The 20,889-nt window shown below is 27.4% G+C and overlaps 2 protein-coding genes across 2 annotated transcripts in view; one reads left to right on the top strand and one right to left on the bottom strand.

Moving 5' to 3' along the window:
* Positions 1-8,348, top strand: part of LOC113384925 (NF-kappa-B inhibitor cactus-like) — a 28,454-nt gene extending 20,106 nt beyond the window's left edge. The window contains exons 5-8 of the mRNA XM_026622704.1: positions 7,082-7,170; positions 7,424-7,573; positions 7,722-7,805; positions 8,102-8,348. Of these exons, the coding sequence (XP_026478489.1) occupies positions 7,082-7,170; positions 7,424-7,573; positions 7,722-7,805; positions 8,102-8,173 (395 nt within the window). The 3' untranslated portion in view covers positions 8,174-8,348. The remainder of the gene's footprint in view (positions 1-7,081; positions 7,171-7,423; positions 7,574-7,721; positions 7,806-8,101) is intronic.
* Positions 1-20,889, bottom strand: part of LOC113384924 (double-strand break repair protein MRE11) — an 84,841-nt gene that overhangs the window by 38,714 nt on the left and 25,238 nt on the right. The window lies entirely within an intron of this gene.

Here is a 20,889-nt window from a genome sequence, read left to right as displayed (position 1 = left end):
GTAATAATTAAGTTTTAATATTATACTACACTTGTGTTATAGTGACAAAAATACATTACGAGAACTATTTAGAATTTCCCTAAATATCGTTGTCGTTTAACACTGGGCCAATAAACTTAAGTAATTTTGAACCAATTCCTTTTTTTACTTATTATTTTGATCAACCCTACCATCTCAAAAAGCGCCAAGGCGCATTCCTCTACGAAAATAAAACCGGCTACTCTCAAAATAAACATTGGCGGAAAATAGCTTTTCCCGTTTTCGTGACCGCATTTGGTAAGGCGTTCAGGCATTGGCTAGCTCTATGACTAGACACAGTGCATAAACATAAATTTATTAGCGATGTGTATATGAAAAAGTTGCCAAAATTTCAATTACATGTGCACGTAATCACTGTCACATGATTTCTTGTAGTAAATGAGTATAAAAGTCGAGACGAGGTTATTGCCAAAATGTCTCATATTCACCGAAGATTACAATAAGATGTCCCGGAATGTTTGTCTGCGTCAAATATTTTGGGTTTTGTGTTGAAGCCGTGGCCTAGTTTAAATAAATTAAATTTATTCTGATTTTGATTAATCTGCATATAACTTTCTTTTGATTTTTTTTTTGTTATTAATCTGGTTCGATTTGATATTCAGTTTTAATTTAATGCACTCATTAATAGTGAATTGATTATAGTAAAGTTTAGGTTAAATAAATTCTATGATTTTTTTGGAGATATATAGATATCTCCAAGTTTTCTTCACAAGAAGTACACAAAAACTACTGATGGTACTAATATTGTTGACTATTATAAAAGGCTCAGACATCGTGGCGCCTTACAAATGATTTTATTTCATAATACACTCTTTGGTCCCTTAAAACTTCAATACCTGTTCTAAAAGGATGTTTATTATAATCCGATTATTAGCCTGAGTGCATCTTCGTAATACTTTTTCAAAAATTATATTAGAATTCTAAGAAGATTAATTTTAATAGTTTATTATGCATTCTTCATTCCTTATGATATTTGCAGAATTTGATTAGAAGAGAACTTATTATAACAAAGACAATTATTATTATTAACCCTTAAAGGGAACTTAGATGGAAATCACTATTTACCATATTGCTGAGCGATTATATATTCAATAAAATTTTACTGACTTCTAAATAGAGTTCATTCGGCTCAATTATGCGATGCATCTCTAATTTTCTTATGAAATTGAAAATAACCGTTTTACATCACTGGTTTTAATAAATATACAAATAAATCGTCAATTTTTTCAACGTTTACAAATTATTTTAAATACAAGCTGGTGCTAATATTCTCTTCAATACATATTTGGATGCGTGGAACATATGTTCGGCAAATGGAACAGATTGCACAATATTCATTATACTATCATCACAATGCACACAAACACGTAATACAAGTATGAACAGTTTTTTTTAAATATATTGTCAGAAAAACCCGCGGAATTCCCGGCACAAGACGAAGAGTAATATAATACAAGCAAATGTACACAATTCAAAAATTCACACATGTAATATAATATATACATATAATATGTATATACAGTTTTGTACAAACCTACAAATGTAGGTGCGATGATATAGCTTTATATATTATATGCTCAAAGACATCCAAGATGTACTTATAAGAAAACTAACATCTAAAAAATTGGTAATAATTTTCAAAAAATTATAAATATTATTATACATAACACTGTACTAGCAACAATTCAAAATATCTTTGCTTTATAATTTGTGAGAATTTGATAGAAGCTATAGGCATATCTTTCGGATAAAATTTTTCATATACTCAACGTGCAGTCTGATAGTATCTCATTTATTTTCAACATGTTTGATAACTAATAGCAAATAATTATCAATTTATCTACTGATCAACTTAAACTTTATATCTATTTGTAATCATAAATTTCCCCGAACTAAATCAATATCGTATGATTCTGTATATCCGCATTAGAGAATAATTAAAAAAAAAACAAATTATTGTTTGAGTGCCATTTTGATATCTACAAGTGGTCTTTTTATCACACTATGATCACACCTATCATTACCGATAATTAGTTATCTTAGCTCTATGCTAAAACTTCCACTATTACGTCTCCATGCTATGCTAAAAAAACTCCAATATCAGACAATTATAGAGTAATTAATATTTTCCCAAATATGTTATCACAAATATAGACGAGCTCTACCAGAAAATTTTACTGTATTTCATAAAAACCGGGAAGTTTAAAAATTATGTTTGTTCTTCACAACAATTTCGCTATTATTTTCTATCACAATTTAAATTATTAAAGTAATCGATGATGATTTCAATAAACACATAACTATGAACAATTATAGGCCTGAGCTTATTTCTATTTGTTGATGTAATTCATCAGAAATTTACTGCAAATTGTGGTTGCGGTCGCGGGTTTTCTTTGTTCCGCAAATATATTAGTACAAAAATCTTAGAATTGTAACGAATTCTTCATAAATGAAATAACCGTTGAAATTGAGTTTGTTGGAATGCATTTCTGTAAAATCCTTAACTTGAATACATAAAATAATAAATATAGCAACTTATGACGATTCTGTACAATAATTGTTGAAATTCATTGAATAAATTTTCTATATATTGAAAATTTATATAAAACCAAGCTAAAACTTATTCTTCATTCGATATATCTAATAATTAATCACAGCATCCTTCGGATCAACATTTTTTTGATAATCTTTGTGACCAAAGAAATGATTGCATTTTGTGAAATTAGAATTGTTGATTAGTATTCAATTATCAACCTATTTAAGTAGGAGAATTATAGTTTTATAATCAAGATCTAAACAATAAATTGACAACGATTAAAATTATTACCATAATTGTAATTCTCCTTTTTGAGTGTTGAGCTCTGTCATTCGTTTTATTATAATTTTATAGCATCGAAAAAAACTAATTAAAGTTTAAATTTCATTTGATACTGATACATGCTTACTGGTTTCCTTTCACTTACAAAATGCAAGTCATAAGTTTAATTGTCAAAATTCTTTTATAATCAATAAAATGCAAAATCACGATTTAAAATGACTGAAATCAAAGCGGTAGTTTCGGTTAAACCCATCTATGTAAAAGTCATACATAGCAAAAAAATAGAGTTGCGGATAGACGGAATTGCCGAACGTTTTTTTTATAAGTTTTCGATTTTACGAATTTCAAAGTTGATTTGCAACCACAGCAATTTTTTTAGTTCAAGTGAACAATCTGTATTTATGGAAGATCGGAAGTAAATGACCACAGGCCTTAACTTTGTGCGCTTGACATTGACCGACTTCTACGAAAATCTTTCAAATGTTGTCATTACATATATATATGATTAATAATTTCGCAGTAAATGGATGAGTGTTTTACGGTTATGAACACGTGTTGTCTGGGGCGAATGAAACGGTACAATTATATTTTTATTTGCACGTTAGATTTTATAATTGATAAGTTGTTTTTTGTCTATCCATTGAATTTTATAATATTTATTTTGAACAGAGATTTCTAATCAAAATACACAAGGAATACATATTAATTAGAAATTAGTAGATACCCAACGACGCACGTAAGAATATGACTTATATTCTTAGAACTTACGTTGTTTTGTGGTGTATCTACTAATTTCTAATCAAAATGTATTCCTTGTGTATTTTGCTAGCAATCTGTTTACTTATTATATTATATAACAATTTCATAAAATGCTTGTTATCAAAGTTATGTAAAATATATGGGCCAATTCAACTGTGCAGTGAAAGAGACCAATTTTTTGGCAAGGTTGCGCAACACGTTTTTCATATAAAATGGTACTAAAACCTGTCAAAATTCTTTGTGGTTGTTGTGCAGTCAAGCGTTTTAGATAGAAAATCTAACTTATAAAACTCACCAACGTTAGAAAAAAGAATCTTATCATAAGTGCATCTTTCTGATGTGTCATAAAAATGGAACTTTTCACATAATATATGTGAGAAGTTGGATTTTAGATGTAAAACGTCTGATTGCACAGTAAATACATAATATTTTGAAAGTTTTTAGTACCATTTTATATGAACAATGCAAAAAAGTAACATAGCCTTGTCATAACATTGGTCTATTTTACAGCAGAATTGGTCCAATAATCGCTGTAAAATATGAAACAGCTAATTTTATGCATGTCATATTTTTCTTGTACCGAAATGTTTTACCTCTGTCAAATATTTTGGGTCGTGGCCCAGTTTTAAATAATTTTATATTTTTTTTCTGAATTCGTTATTATTTTCTTTCATTTTTAGTTTTCATTTAAATATTAAATTCTCATTAATTAATTCAATTCAATTAAAATAATTCACATTAAAGTTTGAATATGAATACCAGCTTATTCTAGTTTCAGTACTGTTTTAAATAGCATATTTCCTTTTAATTGTTATTCAGACAATAATTAAAGTTGCACCTATCTCCACAACAGTTTGTTCCCATGCCTCAATTAATCATTTGCAAAAAAGTAGACAATTAATTTAAAAGTAAAAGTTTAATTAGATGATGTCATAGACGTACATGAAAAATGACACACTTTTTTATTAAGACTTACATATTATATTTTTTTACCAATAAAGTGTATAAAAGATTTCGAAATAGCCAGTAATAATAAATTACCGATTGGCATCGTTAGATAAAAGGCAATAAAGTTTCTCCGTGGTACTTCAAACAATGCGTACATTATTTATCAGCACGTTGTCGGGTTTTCCAAAAATAATTTCATGGTGTATTCGTTTGCCACAATGAACCATAATGACTAACAGAAATAAATTGTGTTGAGTATTTTTCCTAAGTTAGAATAATACAATTCATTCTTTTATAATCAAATTTATAATTAACAATTTCGTCATTTGGGATGTGTAGATGTTAGTACCATATAATGTACCTCTTAGATTTTTTTTAAAATTTATGACGCTTTATATATGGTGTAAAGTTTTTTATTACATTATTTATTTATTTAAAGTTGTTTTATTGCGTTTATTTGGTTACTTCGTGTTTTAGAGGACATTCAGTAATTTGATGTAACCGTTCTACAAAAACAAGTTCTTTTGTTATCGGCTCATTTATTTTGGATCCAGGTAACGACAAGAGCAATTATTACAGAGGTCGAAATAGACGCAAGTAGACAACATATCACCTCATTCTAGTTATTTTATGAATAATGCATTATTTAAAATAATGTGACAAAGTCCTTATCAGCTACGTGGTGTCCTTCAGATAAAGGAAAACATGGCGAAAATACAGGTGTCGCCACGGCGCAAAACGATTAGTTTTATTGTATCAATCGGCTTGGGTTTTCCACAAGGCTATTTTGTCCTTGCTCTCTAATAATATTGTTTTATTTTCAATATTTACCTAGATATGTGTTTAATTAATCAAATTGTATATAGATAATGTTGTGGACACTTGGTCGTATCTCGATTCTCTCGAATCGCAATTAGACGATATGAAATTTTGAGCAAACATAACTCGCGTAAATAAATACTCATGAGGGAGATATCTGATCGTACATTTGCTTTAATCATAAATATTGGAAAATTTTATTAGATGTTCCATTGAATTATTTTGTTAAGCGGTGTTGCTATGCGGTGCTCTGCTCAGAAATATCCTAAGATCACAAGAGTCTTATTGAATGAGCTTTAAGTTTGTGAAAGTTCAAATTTAGACCTCTCATGTTTTGATTTTTGAAATATGTAAAGTTATTGTATTTTGTTATTTAAAGATAATATTGTAAACAATTATACGATATTATTTCTACATGCGTCATAACAATAATACTAGTGATGGTAAAAAATCCAACATTACTCATAGACGTTTTAATACGTACTTTGGTTCAGAGGTGTTCAATTGATCATCATTTTTAATTGACTAAACTGATAAAAAAGTAGGACATGGATCATGCAATAAGAAACTTGGAAACTATTACCCATTTGAAACTACATTTGTATGTTAATAATTTCAACTCTTTCATAGTAATTTAAGTAAAAGTTATATACGAGAAACATAAATACGGTAAAATCTGGCCATGACAATATTTATGCTTTATCGGTTAAAAATAAGAAATCGTAAAATGTAATGTAAAAAGTATAAAATGTAATGTAAAAGTGTAAAGTAGTTATTGTATAGTTTGCTACGTAAAATAAAACAAACAAAAATATTCCATTGCTACAAACTAAGTAAATAAGAAAAATAGTATTTAGTACCTATAAAAATCATAGTTCAATCTTAAGATGAGGAGCTTGCCATAATTTAAAACACGCTTATAAACAACTGGTTGTAAATAAATAATTTATTTCAATATCAGTTGAAAATATTTATCAGCATATCCCATGTGGAATTGATTCATCTGTTTATACGGAAAATTATTTAAACTAAAAAACATCATCATTAGCACTTCCCCTTATATGTAAACGGCAAAAAACTAACGCTAAACAATAGTGAATCATCTTATTGCTCTCCTAGATAGTAATGAAATTGGTATTTGCGATCTATAAAAAATGACAGCATACTACTAAAACCTGTTATGCAAAACGCCCTATTATTTATGTATTTTTGTTGAGAAATTTGAATATTTCATTTTGTATGAATACAATATATGTGAGCATGTATATATATGCGTTTTTATGGTGTCTAATTCCTGGTGGTTAAGCCAATACACGATGGGATACATACAAAATTACATCATTTACACTTATACATTTACAAGATCATACTTCTGAATAGTATGATTTAACGAACTTCCATGAAGGCGTCTATAAAATGTGTTAATCTGTGCGTTTAATTTAAAACAATAAGAAGGAACTTTTTAGCTCAACGTTTTACTAATTATAATTTGAACAAAAAAGTTATATATATATTGTAAGCCTAACCGCTTAATTCCAATTTAACATCAGGATGATCATCAATGGAAACAATTTTACATTCATTAACTATTTACTTTGATACTCTAATAGTCTTACACCAATTCCACCATCCAATCTTACGTAAATCTTATGTCAATATCTGAAATATTTTTTAAACATGTTTTTTTTTTAATTTCAGGCGAAGTCTGTATACATATGGCTGCTAAGGATAGGCATTTTGATATCATTCGTCACCTGGTTTGGTATGGAGCTGACATTAATGCAAGGGTAAGTTTCCTATTAACTTTATAGATTTTAGTTTTAAATAAGACATTAATTCCAGACTTATTTAATAACATGATATAACTTCAATATCCCAAATTAATTGAAGATTGCCTAACAATAATATTACAAAAACTATATATTGAGTGAAATCAAATTTCAATTTATTGCACTAGATCAATCAGCAATATTTGAACCATATCGATATTACACAAAGGTTAAACAAGTACATGGAGCTAATGAATAATTCTTATTATAGGAAGGAAAATCTGGATGTACGATTCTCCATCAAGCAGTAAAAAATAATGATAGACCATTTGTAGCTTTCTTATTAAACGAATGCCCTAAATTAGAGCTTGAGACTGAAACATATGCAGGAAGAACAGCCTACCAGCTTGCTACAGATAAGGTAAGGCACAAAAATTTATTAGAGGAAGAATTTGTTCCTTCTTAACTACTTACTATACTTTTGCACTCTATAGTTAAACTATCTTTACGTTAAACTATCTTAATATAAAGTTTAAAATCTGTAACTAATATAATTTCTTCGTTTACAGGAAATTATGTCAATGTTAGAAAGCAAAGGAGCTATACCACTAGAACATTCAGATGATGAATTTTCAGATTCAGATGACCAGGAGGTATGTATTTATCACAATGTATAATTACTCAAAAATTGAAGTTAACTCTTCGATATAAGTATCTATATTTTTCATGCACAGTCTTTAAAAGATGTTCATTATAACTTTGAAAGGCTTATTAGATTGTATTGTTTCAGTATATAGCAATATTTAGTATATGGTGGTTTATTTATTCAATTACAATGCATCATAACTTTTTAATGTATCTTATACGTATTTGTTTAAACTCAGAAAATTGAACCATTAAGTTTTATCATTACGATTTGAATACTGATATTTGATTTTTTTCTTTCCAGATGTCGAGTAGTAGTACACAGAAATTATACAACAACCATAATTTTCAAACAAATGCAATCAACGTAGCATAATTTCGATCCTTAAGAATTTAGGAAATAAATATAAAATTACATATTATAATTTATAAGATTTAAGAGAAACTGTACAAAATTGGAGTATACAGAATATATATGTCGATATATATTCAAATATCTCCAGTAATAATAAGACATAGACTGATAATAAAAATATTGTGAATATTGAAAATGTGGATTCGGAAATGAATAATTAAGATAACCGATAGAGGATATTTAATAAAATCAATTGATCTATAACTTGAAATGCAATGAAATACAAATCCACATGTACAATGGATCAATATTTTTATCTTAGGCTCTAATATCCTAAAAATAACTGTTATAGTTTTTAAATAATTTCTGCTACTATTGCTGTGTCTATTCTTGCATATGCATGCATGTATATTTTAATCATTTAAAATAGATAGAAAAATTATATTTGTAATATAGATTTAGGAATTCCAAAAGTTAAAAATTAAGCTTTATGGCTATTAACATGAAAAAGATGAATAACAAACATGATGTGCCTTAATTAAAACATTATTTTTCAAAATAATGTTATTTGACAAAATATAGCAGAAACAAATCGATGACTGTCACTTGTTCAGTAATTTTTATATTAAAAATTACGCGTTTCTTCACTATATTTTGCAAATAATACGAAATAAAATGGATATTAGATTGTAATTGTATACATAAAGTTATATTATAGTTTCTATTTATTACTGAAATTTAGGATAAGTTGTTATCATGAAGAATAATTTCAATCAAACAAAATAAATGATTCAAACTGAAATATGCTCTCACTGGATGATAATTTAAGCCATAAATTTAATAGATACTTCATAAAAATTTGTGTACTTATGACAAAATTTCACAATACATGAAAAAGTGATTTATAATTAAAGCCAGTGATTTTTGCGAGCTAGATTGTTTGTTTAGTTTGATGTGAACTAATAATAATCTATTTTTTGTACCGTATATTTATCATATCATTGTAAATACCAAATCATAATAGTAAATATTTCAAATGAAATATCTAAAGAAATATATTGCTGTAAGAATGTTTAAAGTAAGAAATAATGTCGTTAAATGTTATTGGATTTATGAATAAATGTTGTAATAACATCAAAACTGTGATTTAATCCTGTATACAAATTATGCATTTAGAACATATTATTAATATTCACAATATAAATATCTAAATAATAAGAACATGTTCATATTTTAATTTTTTATATTCATTCTCATATCATAAGAATTCTCAGAAATATTGATGTATACTAAATTTAAGCTTTTTACTTTTGTGCTTGAATTTACAAATTTTTTCATAATAATTTCTACCTTAACTAAGTTAACAATTCCAAGTAAGTTTTTTGTGAATATATTAATTTTTTAGTTAAGTTGTATTTTGCTAAACCGCCGTTATTCCTAATTCCAGGATATAATTTGACTCGTGACATTATGGGAACTGTACACTATTCTGTGGTAGCCCTCGATGCATATATTTTTGAACATAATGACTTGATAAATGTGTTTGAATAGTTTATAAAAAATATGGTTATTCAAATAATAATACTTTGATGTAATCCTAAACACTTATCTAATAAATTTTTTTGGAAATCTGAAGAATATAAGAAGTTAAAAAACTTTTGAAACAAAAATATTATAAAAGCTGCACTCATTTCAAACATGTCAAAAATATTAACATTCTTCACTCACTTCAATCCCGTAAAAAATTATTAGTACTAGTCATTATCAATACTTAAAGTTTATCATAAAAAAATAAGTCAAATAAAAAATATGAACAATGAAAGCATAAACTTAGTAGTCCATAATCAATCTTAAATCTTCATAAATATTTAAAGTAACAGGTCATAAAACAATAAACTAGAACAAAAATATAAATTTTAAGCAAATATGAAGTTGGAAGTCAAATGTATATTTAAAGAATATCAAGTTGACAATGCCTAATCGTCTAAACTAGCTTAAATCAAATTTGATTGGAAATTTTATATGTTTTCAAACATTTGAAAATAGATGAAGTACCATTACAACGTTTTTTAAAGCCTTTTCTAGGACTTTGAGTGAATATTTATTTGGAGCCATTGATCTTTAAAAAACATGAAAATAAGCGATTTATTTTAACAAAATCGAGCCCTTTTTGAAACAGATGATAACTGAGGATGAAAAGTGGCTTACATACAACCTCTAATTATCATTTGTTTAGCCCTTCAAAATTTTTTTTGACTGACATTAAAAAATGACATTAAAAATGGCATAAAGCGAATTGCCCTCACGCTGTCAAAACATTATTAATAATAAAGGCAAATATTTTATTAATCTTTTTAAATTTATTTTAAAATATAACCCATAGCATAGTTTCGAGAGGATTTAAAAATACAATTATTATAAATATAATAAGAATAAATTACAATATATAGAATAAATGAGGCGAAGATGGCTTAGGAACATTAAAGGATAGTTGGCCAAGAATTAGAGGACAGTCTTCTATAGCACTATTGCAAAGTTTAAATATGAACATAAAAGTACAGATAAATTATATTATTTAATAAAGTTAATTGGCGATAGAAAAAAATAGATTTAATCCACAAACGGACAAAACTGTCCGGCAGACATAATAATTTAATAAATTAAGATATATTCTTGGGCCAAATCGAAAACAAAAATTTTTGCATATCTTCTCGATTTAAAGGTTTCTGAATATTTCAGCAAAATGGATATGTGTGTGTGTTTTGTATGACCGCATTTTTTCGTCCACGTTTTCAGGCGAATGGGTTAACCGATTTTGGGGGGTTCAAAAAACATTCAATTCCTATTGATACGGAGATGTGCTGATGATTAGTTTTTTTCAAAAGCAGGTCCCGCCGTTACGGAGAAACGGAGCAAAAAGTGCAGAAAATAGAAATTGAGTGTTTGAGAGAACGAACTATCCGATTTAAATGATCCAAAAAACATTCGATTTGTAATGATTAGTAGAAGAGGTGATTAGTTTTTGGCAAGGGCAGGCCCCGCCATTTCAAAGATACAGAGCTAAATGTACAAAAAATGGCAGTTTTTGAGAGAACTAAGCATCCGATTTGAATGATTCAGAAAACTTTCTGCTTGTGTTGATAAAACAACTGCTTTGGGGAAAAAATTGTTTAAATTTTTTTTTTTAAAAAAAATTTCTTTTGTATATCGAAAATAATTCAAATTTTAATTTTAATTCTGGTTAAAGCTGTAAAACCACTTATATACTTTAAATAAATAATTTTAACTTTGTAATTCAGTTTATATTTTTCTAATGAATATTAGAAAATTTTACAGAAATTATAATAATCTATTTGAAAATTTAATATTCTACCAACATTTTGTTACGGTACGGGATGTTCTAGCAATTTGCCTTAAGGGGGTATTCTACTGTAGAGTCATGAATTTCGCCCGGTTTTTGAAGCGCTGTATAAAGGAAACAAATAATATTTTTACTATCGATTTTTTTATCATTTGTTTATTGATATTTTATCATTACATCAAAAAATTATTAGAAAAAAAAAATTAAAATTCACAAAGTTATGAGCAGTCAAAGTGGAAGTTCCCCAAAAAAGAGGGTGTCCTGGCGTACATGATTCCAACCCTCCTGGTGATTTGAAACATAAAAAATAGATGGATTCTTAATTATAATAGATGCCGCTATCGTATGAACCTTGGATAAGTTAAAAAAATGGTTTTTGTTTGAATGGCGGCAGTTTGAAAAAAAAATTATTTTTTTTCATGTTTTTTTAGCAATTCCGTATTTTTTAAAAATACTAAATGAGAAGTTATAGTTTTGGGCAAGGTCCATACGATAAAGCGATGTATAGAGAAGATCCTCTCCAAATTTGAAGTAAATCAGTTCATTAGAACTCGAGATATCCTTACCGCCAGCTCGAAAAAAGTAGTTCCGAGAAAAACGCGTTCAAAGTTTTGAGACAAGTCGGACCCGAACCGAGGCCACGTCTCTAAAACGGCTATAACTCAGAAAATAATAGTAATTTTGAAAAATCCTTTTAATGACATATTTTTGAATAACTAAACTTTGAAAATATGTAAAAAAAATTTTTTCGATTTTTTCAAAATTCTACAGTAGAATACCCCCTTAAGGCACGATCCCATACAACACTAGTTAATATACAGGTGATACCCGTACGGAAATGTCCCTAGTTCTCTGCATACTTACATACATTTCCGTGCACTGGCAAATCCGCACTCTATAAATACTGGGCGCTACGAGGTTTGCCTCTATTTTTATAAAACTTCTATAACATAATTAATTGATCATAGATAAAAAGATAGAAACAAATAATTCCCTTATTACTACGATATTCTAACTATATTGGAATAATGAAATTAAGTGAAAAATTCAGGTACGTTTTTACGAAGAAATAGTAACTTCTTAGAGTTCACATAAATAGATTTTCGAAATTTGAGCTCAAACGATTTAAAATGACTTGAAACGTCAAAAAACCAAATTAGCAAATCGTATTTTCAGACAAAAACATAAATTTCTTCTTAGGGAAGTAAATAAGTAAAATTTGATAAAGCTTATTTAGTACCTTTTATCATTAGATCAAAATTTTGGTTTGAGCTAAATGCAGGTCCTCCTACACACACATACCGATTTATAACCGAAAAGAAAATAAATACCGTTCTAAATACTTATGACGTGATTTTTAATCGCGGATTAAATACATTCGGATCATTGTTGAATTCTTTACTTTGTATATTTTTTGGATACTTCTTTATCTGACAAGCGGGTGTCATTTACAAAAACATTCAGTACTTTTTACTGGAAATGAAGACTTAAATATAATATTAAATCTTTATAAAACAATTACCATCTGCACAAGTTATGTTTTTTATCTTCAATTATCCGTTCTATGTAGTAAATTTAGATTAGTTTTAATTACTACTTAGTTTTTACTGATATGTTTGTAATTAAATTTTACTAATTATATTTTTAATGCTTTATGGTACTACTCTGTAGACTATCTCAACAAAATAAATAAATAAATTAATTAATAGGAAGCATAAAGTAAAATTGAAAATTTCATTTGTTAATAAAAATGATTCACTCAACTCTATTTAATACAGTGACATATAGATAATCAAACTTTTTTATGCTACATCGATTCTGTGAATACGAAATTAGGAATAATAAAATAACCAACATCAATCTCATATTATATATAAGAATTAATAACATTTGAGAATTACACTTCCAGGACGTTGTACAAGAATATGACATTAATCCCGTATTAAACGCGTTAAGTCGATTGCCTGAAATTCTGTACAATATGCCAAAATCGTACACACACACACACACAATATATATATAAACAGGGTGTCCCAAAACTCAACATTAAGTTGAAACAATACGATCACGTATTGATTGTATTATAAAAAAAATTTGAAAAGAATCTTTCTCATACAGTCTGAAAGTTATGAGCTTTTGAAAGTATAACCTAGAAGAGCTTTTGTCAAACACAAACTGTGAACATTTTTTGGTTATTGTGGTTGATTTTTATTATTTTTGTTCATCTAAACTTCAAACCGTTTCTTGGAGAAAACATTTCTAGGATCATAGTGAAAATAATGAAGATATTGCACTAAGTATTTCAGAATTAAGACTATTTGTTCAACTATAAATTTAAATTTATGAAATTATATATTGATAGATACTATAGATTCCTTTTTTAGTCCTTATTTAAAATATACTTAATAAAGAGCTTTATTATGCTTTATACAATTAATTGTATACATAATCATGTATACAATTGATATTTCAAAAATGGGATAAAATAAAATATACTTAATAAAGAGCTTTAAAAATCTTGAAGTAAAAATATTTTCCATTATTTTATAAGTAGATATTTGATAAAAATGATTATTCTTTGTTATGTCAATTGAAAAAACAAAATGTTTTTCCAAAAAGTATATGAACCAATAGTTTTTCAAATTGCAAGTAATTTTTTTTTAGTTTTCAGTAGCACATTTTCTGAAAACTTGGCACATAATCGAATTCTTTAAGTTTTTTGTAAGTTTGGGAACTTTATGTCATCAATTTTCCAACAATATTGTTCTGTATGTAGAATAAAGCCTAATGATGGAACGTTTATAGTCACGAAACGTCGTGACTAATCATCTAAAATACTTAATGTTTATTAAAAGAAAGAAACATTAACACGTTCGCGCCGGCGCGGGTCACCGGTGACCCACACTAAACTGTCTCATCGGGCGGCGCGGGTCACCGGTGGCCCACACTAAACTGTCTCATCGGGCGGCGCGGGTCACCGGTGACCCACACTAAACTGTCATTAAAAACATTTATTTTTAATAATAATTATAATCAAAAATGTATCAGAACTATAAGTTTTGTTCAATAACAAACATAATAATACAGTATTATACAAAAAATTCAAATACAGTTAAAATAACATAAAATCTAATATTGTTTTATTTATAACTGCATTATTTATTGTTTTTTGTGTAATTTGTTAAAACATTCCAAGCAAAGTGCTGGCTGTCCCTCACAAAGTCCACAATACGTATATACGTATTGTGTATATATACTTCAAATTATAGATTCACCCGAATCACTTATTTCCATATCCATGTTATCCATTTTTTATAAGGGTAAAAATTAAAAAAAACATTCTAATCACCTTTCTAATTATATTTACTGTCGGAAATTTGTGGTCAGAATGAAAAAAAACGGCACGAGTTACAAAACTTGCACAATAAGATCTCACTGTACTGCAGAGCAACAAACAAGGCGTATGCAAGTCTGAAATAGGCAATAATCACGCGCCGCCAGATGAAGCGCGATGTTCATTTCAGCGCCGCCTCATAACAAAACAAACGAAAATCGGCCCCGGCGTGAACGTGTTAAAGGATGTATGTATATATGTTTGTATAATAGAATCTACCAAGTTTCTAGAAAATTGAATTAGAAGATTTGATTTCATCAAAAAATATTTCATTCATAACTCATTCTTATCATTATTCGAAAAAGAACTTTTCGGAAAAATAAAGGTAATACTGATATATAACTGATAAATGTTTTTAGTCATTAATTTAATTTTCAGATCTTCTAAATTAAATTTGGAATTTCAATCTTCAAAAACTTTTATTTTTTTAGCAAAAACAAAATTTCATTAATATAATAGAATTATGTCATTTAATAAATTATGCCAAATTATTCTTAATTAATTGAATAATTAATTCTCAATTTATCAACTATAATAATTAATTTATTTTCGTTATTATCATCTGTATGTCATCTTATCAAAATATTTGTAATGTTTCAATAAAAATTAAATATTTTAAAAAATTGTATAAGATTTTAAATAACCAATATATTTAAATGTTTTAAATGTCCTAAAATATACTGTTTTGATCTTCACATTTTTCTACTTGAAATGAATGGAATCAGCAAAACTTTATTTTAATTTTGTGATGTTATTTTCTCTTTCTTGGTTGATCCTCATATTATCCTTATTAGCGCAAATAAAGTATACATGCAAAAAATACGGTTTTATTTTAGCATAAATCCTAGAAGTAGCTAATTATGATTCGTTTATCAACCGTGAACATCCGACATGGAACTTATCTGTGACATCAATGCATATAAATCGACAATGTCATACATTAAGAGTTTTTGCCATAGAAAGGCACCGTATAATAAATATCATATGGCAAAACACTTCGATCTATTTATATTTATATTTAGACTTTTATTTGTTAGTCGCGCGCTTCTACCGGCTAAGCTAACGTTAATCTATAATTAACCGTTATTCTTTAATGAACACGGCGGATTATTAAAACAAAAAAATTATCTTAGAAGTTTGAAAAAAAGCACTAAACTGGATCTCGTACTTTGTACGACATGATTTGTTTGTGAGCGCGTGCGTGAGATTTGACATGATTGTGTTTTTTCGTCAAATTTATATTTTCGAGAATTTTTTGCATCCACGATTTCACGAAGACGGATACACTAAATTAAAAAAATCAAACACCATTTGCTAATATACATTATCCTGGATATGTATAATTGTTTTATAATGAAATTTAAGGGTCGATTTTGCCGTAAAATAGACCGATGTTATTGAAAGGCCATGTTACGATGCATTTTCATATAAAATGATACTTGAAACTGTCAAAATGCTATATATTTGTTATGTGATCAGGGGTTTTAATCATAAAATCTAACTTCTCGTATGTATTATTAATGCACGCCACAAAGATGCACTTATGATAAAATTCTTTTTTGACGTTTGTGCGTTTTTGGTTAGGTTTTCTATCTAAAACGCCTGACTGCATAGCAACCACATAGCATTTTGTCAGTTTTTAATACCATTTTATATGAAAAACCTAACGTAACATAGCCTTGCCATAACATAGGCTTATTTTACGGAGTAGGGGCTTCTATTAGTGTTTATAGTTAAGCACAAAAGAATACAGAATTTGTTTAGAGAATTGTTTTTATTTATGTATGATCATAAATAAAAAATGCCATCAATCCTTGTTAACTCAAAATTAGCCCTCTACGAATAAATGCTCAATTAATTTTGAATTTAAACTCTATACTGTATTTTGTAAATGATTTTTATAATTATGTTATACTAAAACTTATTTCTTGGATTATTTTTATATGTTTTTTCAATTAATTGATTTGCTTACATTTATAATATCACTTATAATATGTTGTGATATGTCAATTCTTATATTATGAATATATAAATATTTAAAAATACAAATATTTCTAACATAAATATAGGGTAAAGCGGGACTTAAAGGTCCAAAAAATCTCCATTATTTAAAATACAAGTAAAGTGTGGGTTTTTTAACGATAATATTTTAAAGTAAAGAAAAAATGATGTGTAATCATTCATTGTCTTAAATCATGAGATAAAATGCCACATTGTCAACCTTTTAACGGAAGTATTTTTTTCGTTGTTAGTCTTTTTGGTTTTAAAGACGCTTGTTCAGTTTATAAGACTCGAATATAATTTTAAAGTATACGTTATTTAATTGTTTTATAACATGTATTGTTATTTCTAAGTTAAATTCAACATTTTTTATAGAACTTCTAAAATAGTTTATATGCGATTGGGATTTATAAGAACTACCTAAAATTTTACACTGGCGAGGTGTAAACAATAGTGGCTAGAAAATAGTAAATAAAATGTAAAATAAGTTAAAAAAGGAATTTAAGTTAAGAAAAAGGAATAATTATTGCAACTCTGATGATTGATTGGATAATGTAGCTATTACTCAATAAAGCCTTTTTAAAATTAAAAAGGAAATGGATCTTTTTGCCCCTTGGCTGTTCGTTCCTATTTCGCCAATGGAATGTTTTACATTATATATTTCTACAAGGATGAAGTAGCTGGGAGTTTTACTTAATATACTCGGATGTTTGATATGTGTTATTTATTGTGATATCAAATATATATATATATATATATATATATATAATCGGTTTTGTATACACAAAATATTTGCTCAAATTGTTTCCCGCACTACTCTATATCACTTTTAAGTACTGCTAGGAGGAATAAATAAACATCAGATTACTCTAACTTTTTATTATTTCTTAAAAAATTCTTAGATCTTGATCGTTGGTCGTAACATATGCATTATATGATTAAGAAATCACATTCAAAAAAGGAATATCTATGACTTCAACTCATTTTCTGACTACGAGTAACATTTGGTTTGCACAATTTTTCAATTTCCTCGTCACTCTCTACCCTCATGTCTGATAAAATAGAACTGGCATCATCACGATATATTGTTTGAGCATCATTTGAGTCGTATGATTTTGGTAAAATTGCTTCTCGTAATTTGTTATTTTCCTGACTTTTGTAAAATACCTTAAAAAATATATTAACATATTTTTTTAAGAGTATCTTACATCACTGTATCATCTTTACATGCAACTACTCGTATATATCATTTCACAATATAGTACAGTATAATAATATTTACCTTAAAATACCAAACTTTTCCGCAACAACTTTTATGAAGCTCAATTACAAACATAGCTCCAAGGTGTGGATAAAATACAGTTTCTGTGTATGTTTTATAGCCCGAAAATATTCCAATCAAAGTTGCTAATGTCATATGAGGAGCTGGAAAAATTACCAACCTAATAGTTGACGTTACGTTTTCAGTTATGGATTTATTTTGTCGAACATGGTCCATGTGGTTTAGAACTTCATGTAAAAGACGACCTACGTAAGAAAATTATATATATATATTGTTTCTTAAGATACCTAATATTACATGTTTAGCCTCTTTTTGGCAATGTATTCTCTTATTTTGTAGAAAAAAGCTTTTATATATATATGTCAAAATTATGGCATTGAAGATTATAAGTACCCGATACTATTTTTTGAATAATCTTATTTGATCCAACCACAAAACCAGCACGGTTTGTTAAACGTCGCAATTTGTCTATATCATCATCAGACCAATATCCAAGATATTCGTCCAAGCGCTTTCCTGCTTCTCTCTTTAAAAAAACATGTATACATAAAGATCCCATTGGTATCGAATCATATCTTTTCTTCGCAATTTAATTTCGCACCTTCATGACCATAACTTCATATAAAACCATCAGTTTATAAATGTCTTCCATCGTGGCGTTAGAAACTTCATTAGGCTTAGAAGGCCTAGTAAGATTTTCTTTGGTTCTGTCATGAAAATCTTTCAGAATTATTTTTAAATTTTGATCAGACTGGCTAAGATTTTTTGTACGATTGAAAAATTCAGGGCATGTGGTTTTATTTAAAAATCCAGTTAACTGCAAATTATGTTTTAAAAAACAATTATATAAAAAACTTTATTTTATAATATTATTTTATAATTTTATTAAATTACTTACGAAGCGGCCGTCGATAGATTTATTTGTATCTGATGCTATTGTATAATTTTGCGTTGCAGTATAGTTGCTATGATTGAAAGTCTAAGATTTATTGAAAAGATGTTCTCGTTATTTAACACGAATTATTAATTAATTTATTCTTACAGACCGATCTACCTGATTTTCTAATCCCAGTGATAATAAGTAGGCTGTCTGTTTAAATCTCTTCTGGGTTGAATTATAAATGCGAAAAAAATCTTTTGATGTCTCGTTTAAAAAATACGTTTTCCTCAGGTGTTGTCCAAGATTATACGCGAATTCAGCACCTTTCTTGAAGTTTCAAAATTATATCAGCTTCATATATAAATAAAATTAATATAAAGTTGTGAATCCGAACTTTTAGAAAAACTATATTTGCAAAAATGATCAAAAAATTATAACCAGATTTATGAACAAAATCATGTGATTCACAAATATTTTAAGCAATTGAATACGAATTTATTGTATGACTGCATAAATATTATACTGCATAAAAGTTCTATACCGAATTAATAGGTTTTAATTGTACATTTTAGTTTTATATGTACTTTTTTTACACATTGGTTCAAAATTCTAATTTATGTAAATGTATTAAGCCACTATGAAAAAGGCAAAGATGTTGAACGTATTTATAGAAATGGATTAATTTTGAGTTTTAAATTTCCGAAATAGTTTGCCCCACGGCATAAATCATCAGTTTTTATATCAATTCACAAAAATGATTTTTAATTGAATTAATTTTTTCGAAACTATTTACCATAAGTAATGTGGTATTTTTATCTTTCGAACTTCGATTAAACAGTTGGAATCCGCCTGAGTAATCAGCAGGATAATGAGATGGCGAAACAATTGCCTATATTAAAATTCTTAATATAAATGCTATTTATACAATTGAACTTAAAAAAACTCATATAAAATTCATATCAGGTTTCAGTATTAAACGTAACACATGAACATACCACAAAAACATATTCAATACTTGAGGTATTACACGTCCTTAATTTTGCGTCACTCAAATTTATAATCATAACAAAAATAAGTGTTATGGGTAATAAACATTTAAGTCCAAACATGATAAATTTTGATTTTCAAATAAGATTATTGTAATAATTTAATGTTGAATGTTTGAATTATAATAAATAATTATTATATAAGTTAACAACATATTTGTTTCGGAAATCGATAAATGTTGCAATAATTATTCAAAAAATTTAGATTATTGATTTATGCAAATTATATTTTAGAAAATATGAGATATTTGATTTGACTATATTTCAAGAGCAAATAGACGTTTTTCGCAATAACTAATTAAATAAATTTGTTTATTAATCTACATGTTATTGACCAATTACCCAATGTTCGAATTTGTGAAATAAATATCTTTACTACTGCGCGATTTGCAATTAATAAGGAAACAATTATTAGTTTCATTGACATGCTTTGAATAAACAAAAAAATAAAAATAAATTACATTGTTTTTAAAAAACTTTAGATAAATCTGAAACCATGCATTAAGTAATCTACGTTAAGGATCATAGTTTACATACCATTACTGACTACATTACCATTTATTAAAATCAGAAGAACTTTGAAAATATCTATCAAAAAGCCTAAAGAAAAAGCAAACCCTTTCTTAAACGAAAAACAATTATCAGATTTCTGAGAAGCCCGATATCTTTCACGATGATCTGAATATTAATTTTGTATATAAATGTGATCTCATAAATTTGAAAGTTTAACGAGGACAAAATTAGATAGTTTACATCAAATTAATTTGGTATGC

Source organism: Ctenocephalides felis, unplaced genomic scaffold (genome assembly GCF_003426905.1).
Source record: "Ctenocephalides felis isolate EL2017-DRISC unplaced genomic scaffold, ASM342690v1 CF-g0.4_SCAFFOLD_03571, whole genome shotgun sequence".
Lineage (NCBI taxonomy): Eukaryota > Metazoa > Arthropoda > Insecta > Siphonaptera > Pulicidae > Ctenocephalides > Ctenocephalides felis.
Note: the sequence above shows the minus strand (reverse complement) of the source record. Positions and strands in the feature narration are given on the sequence as shown.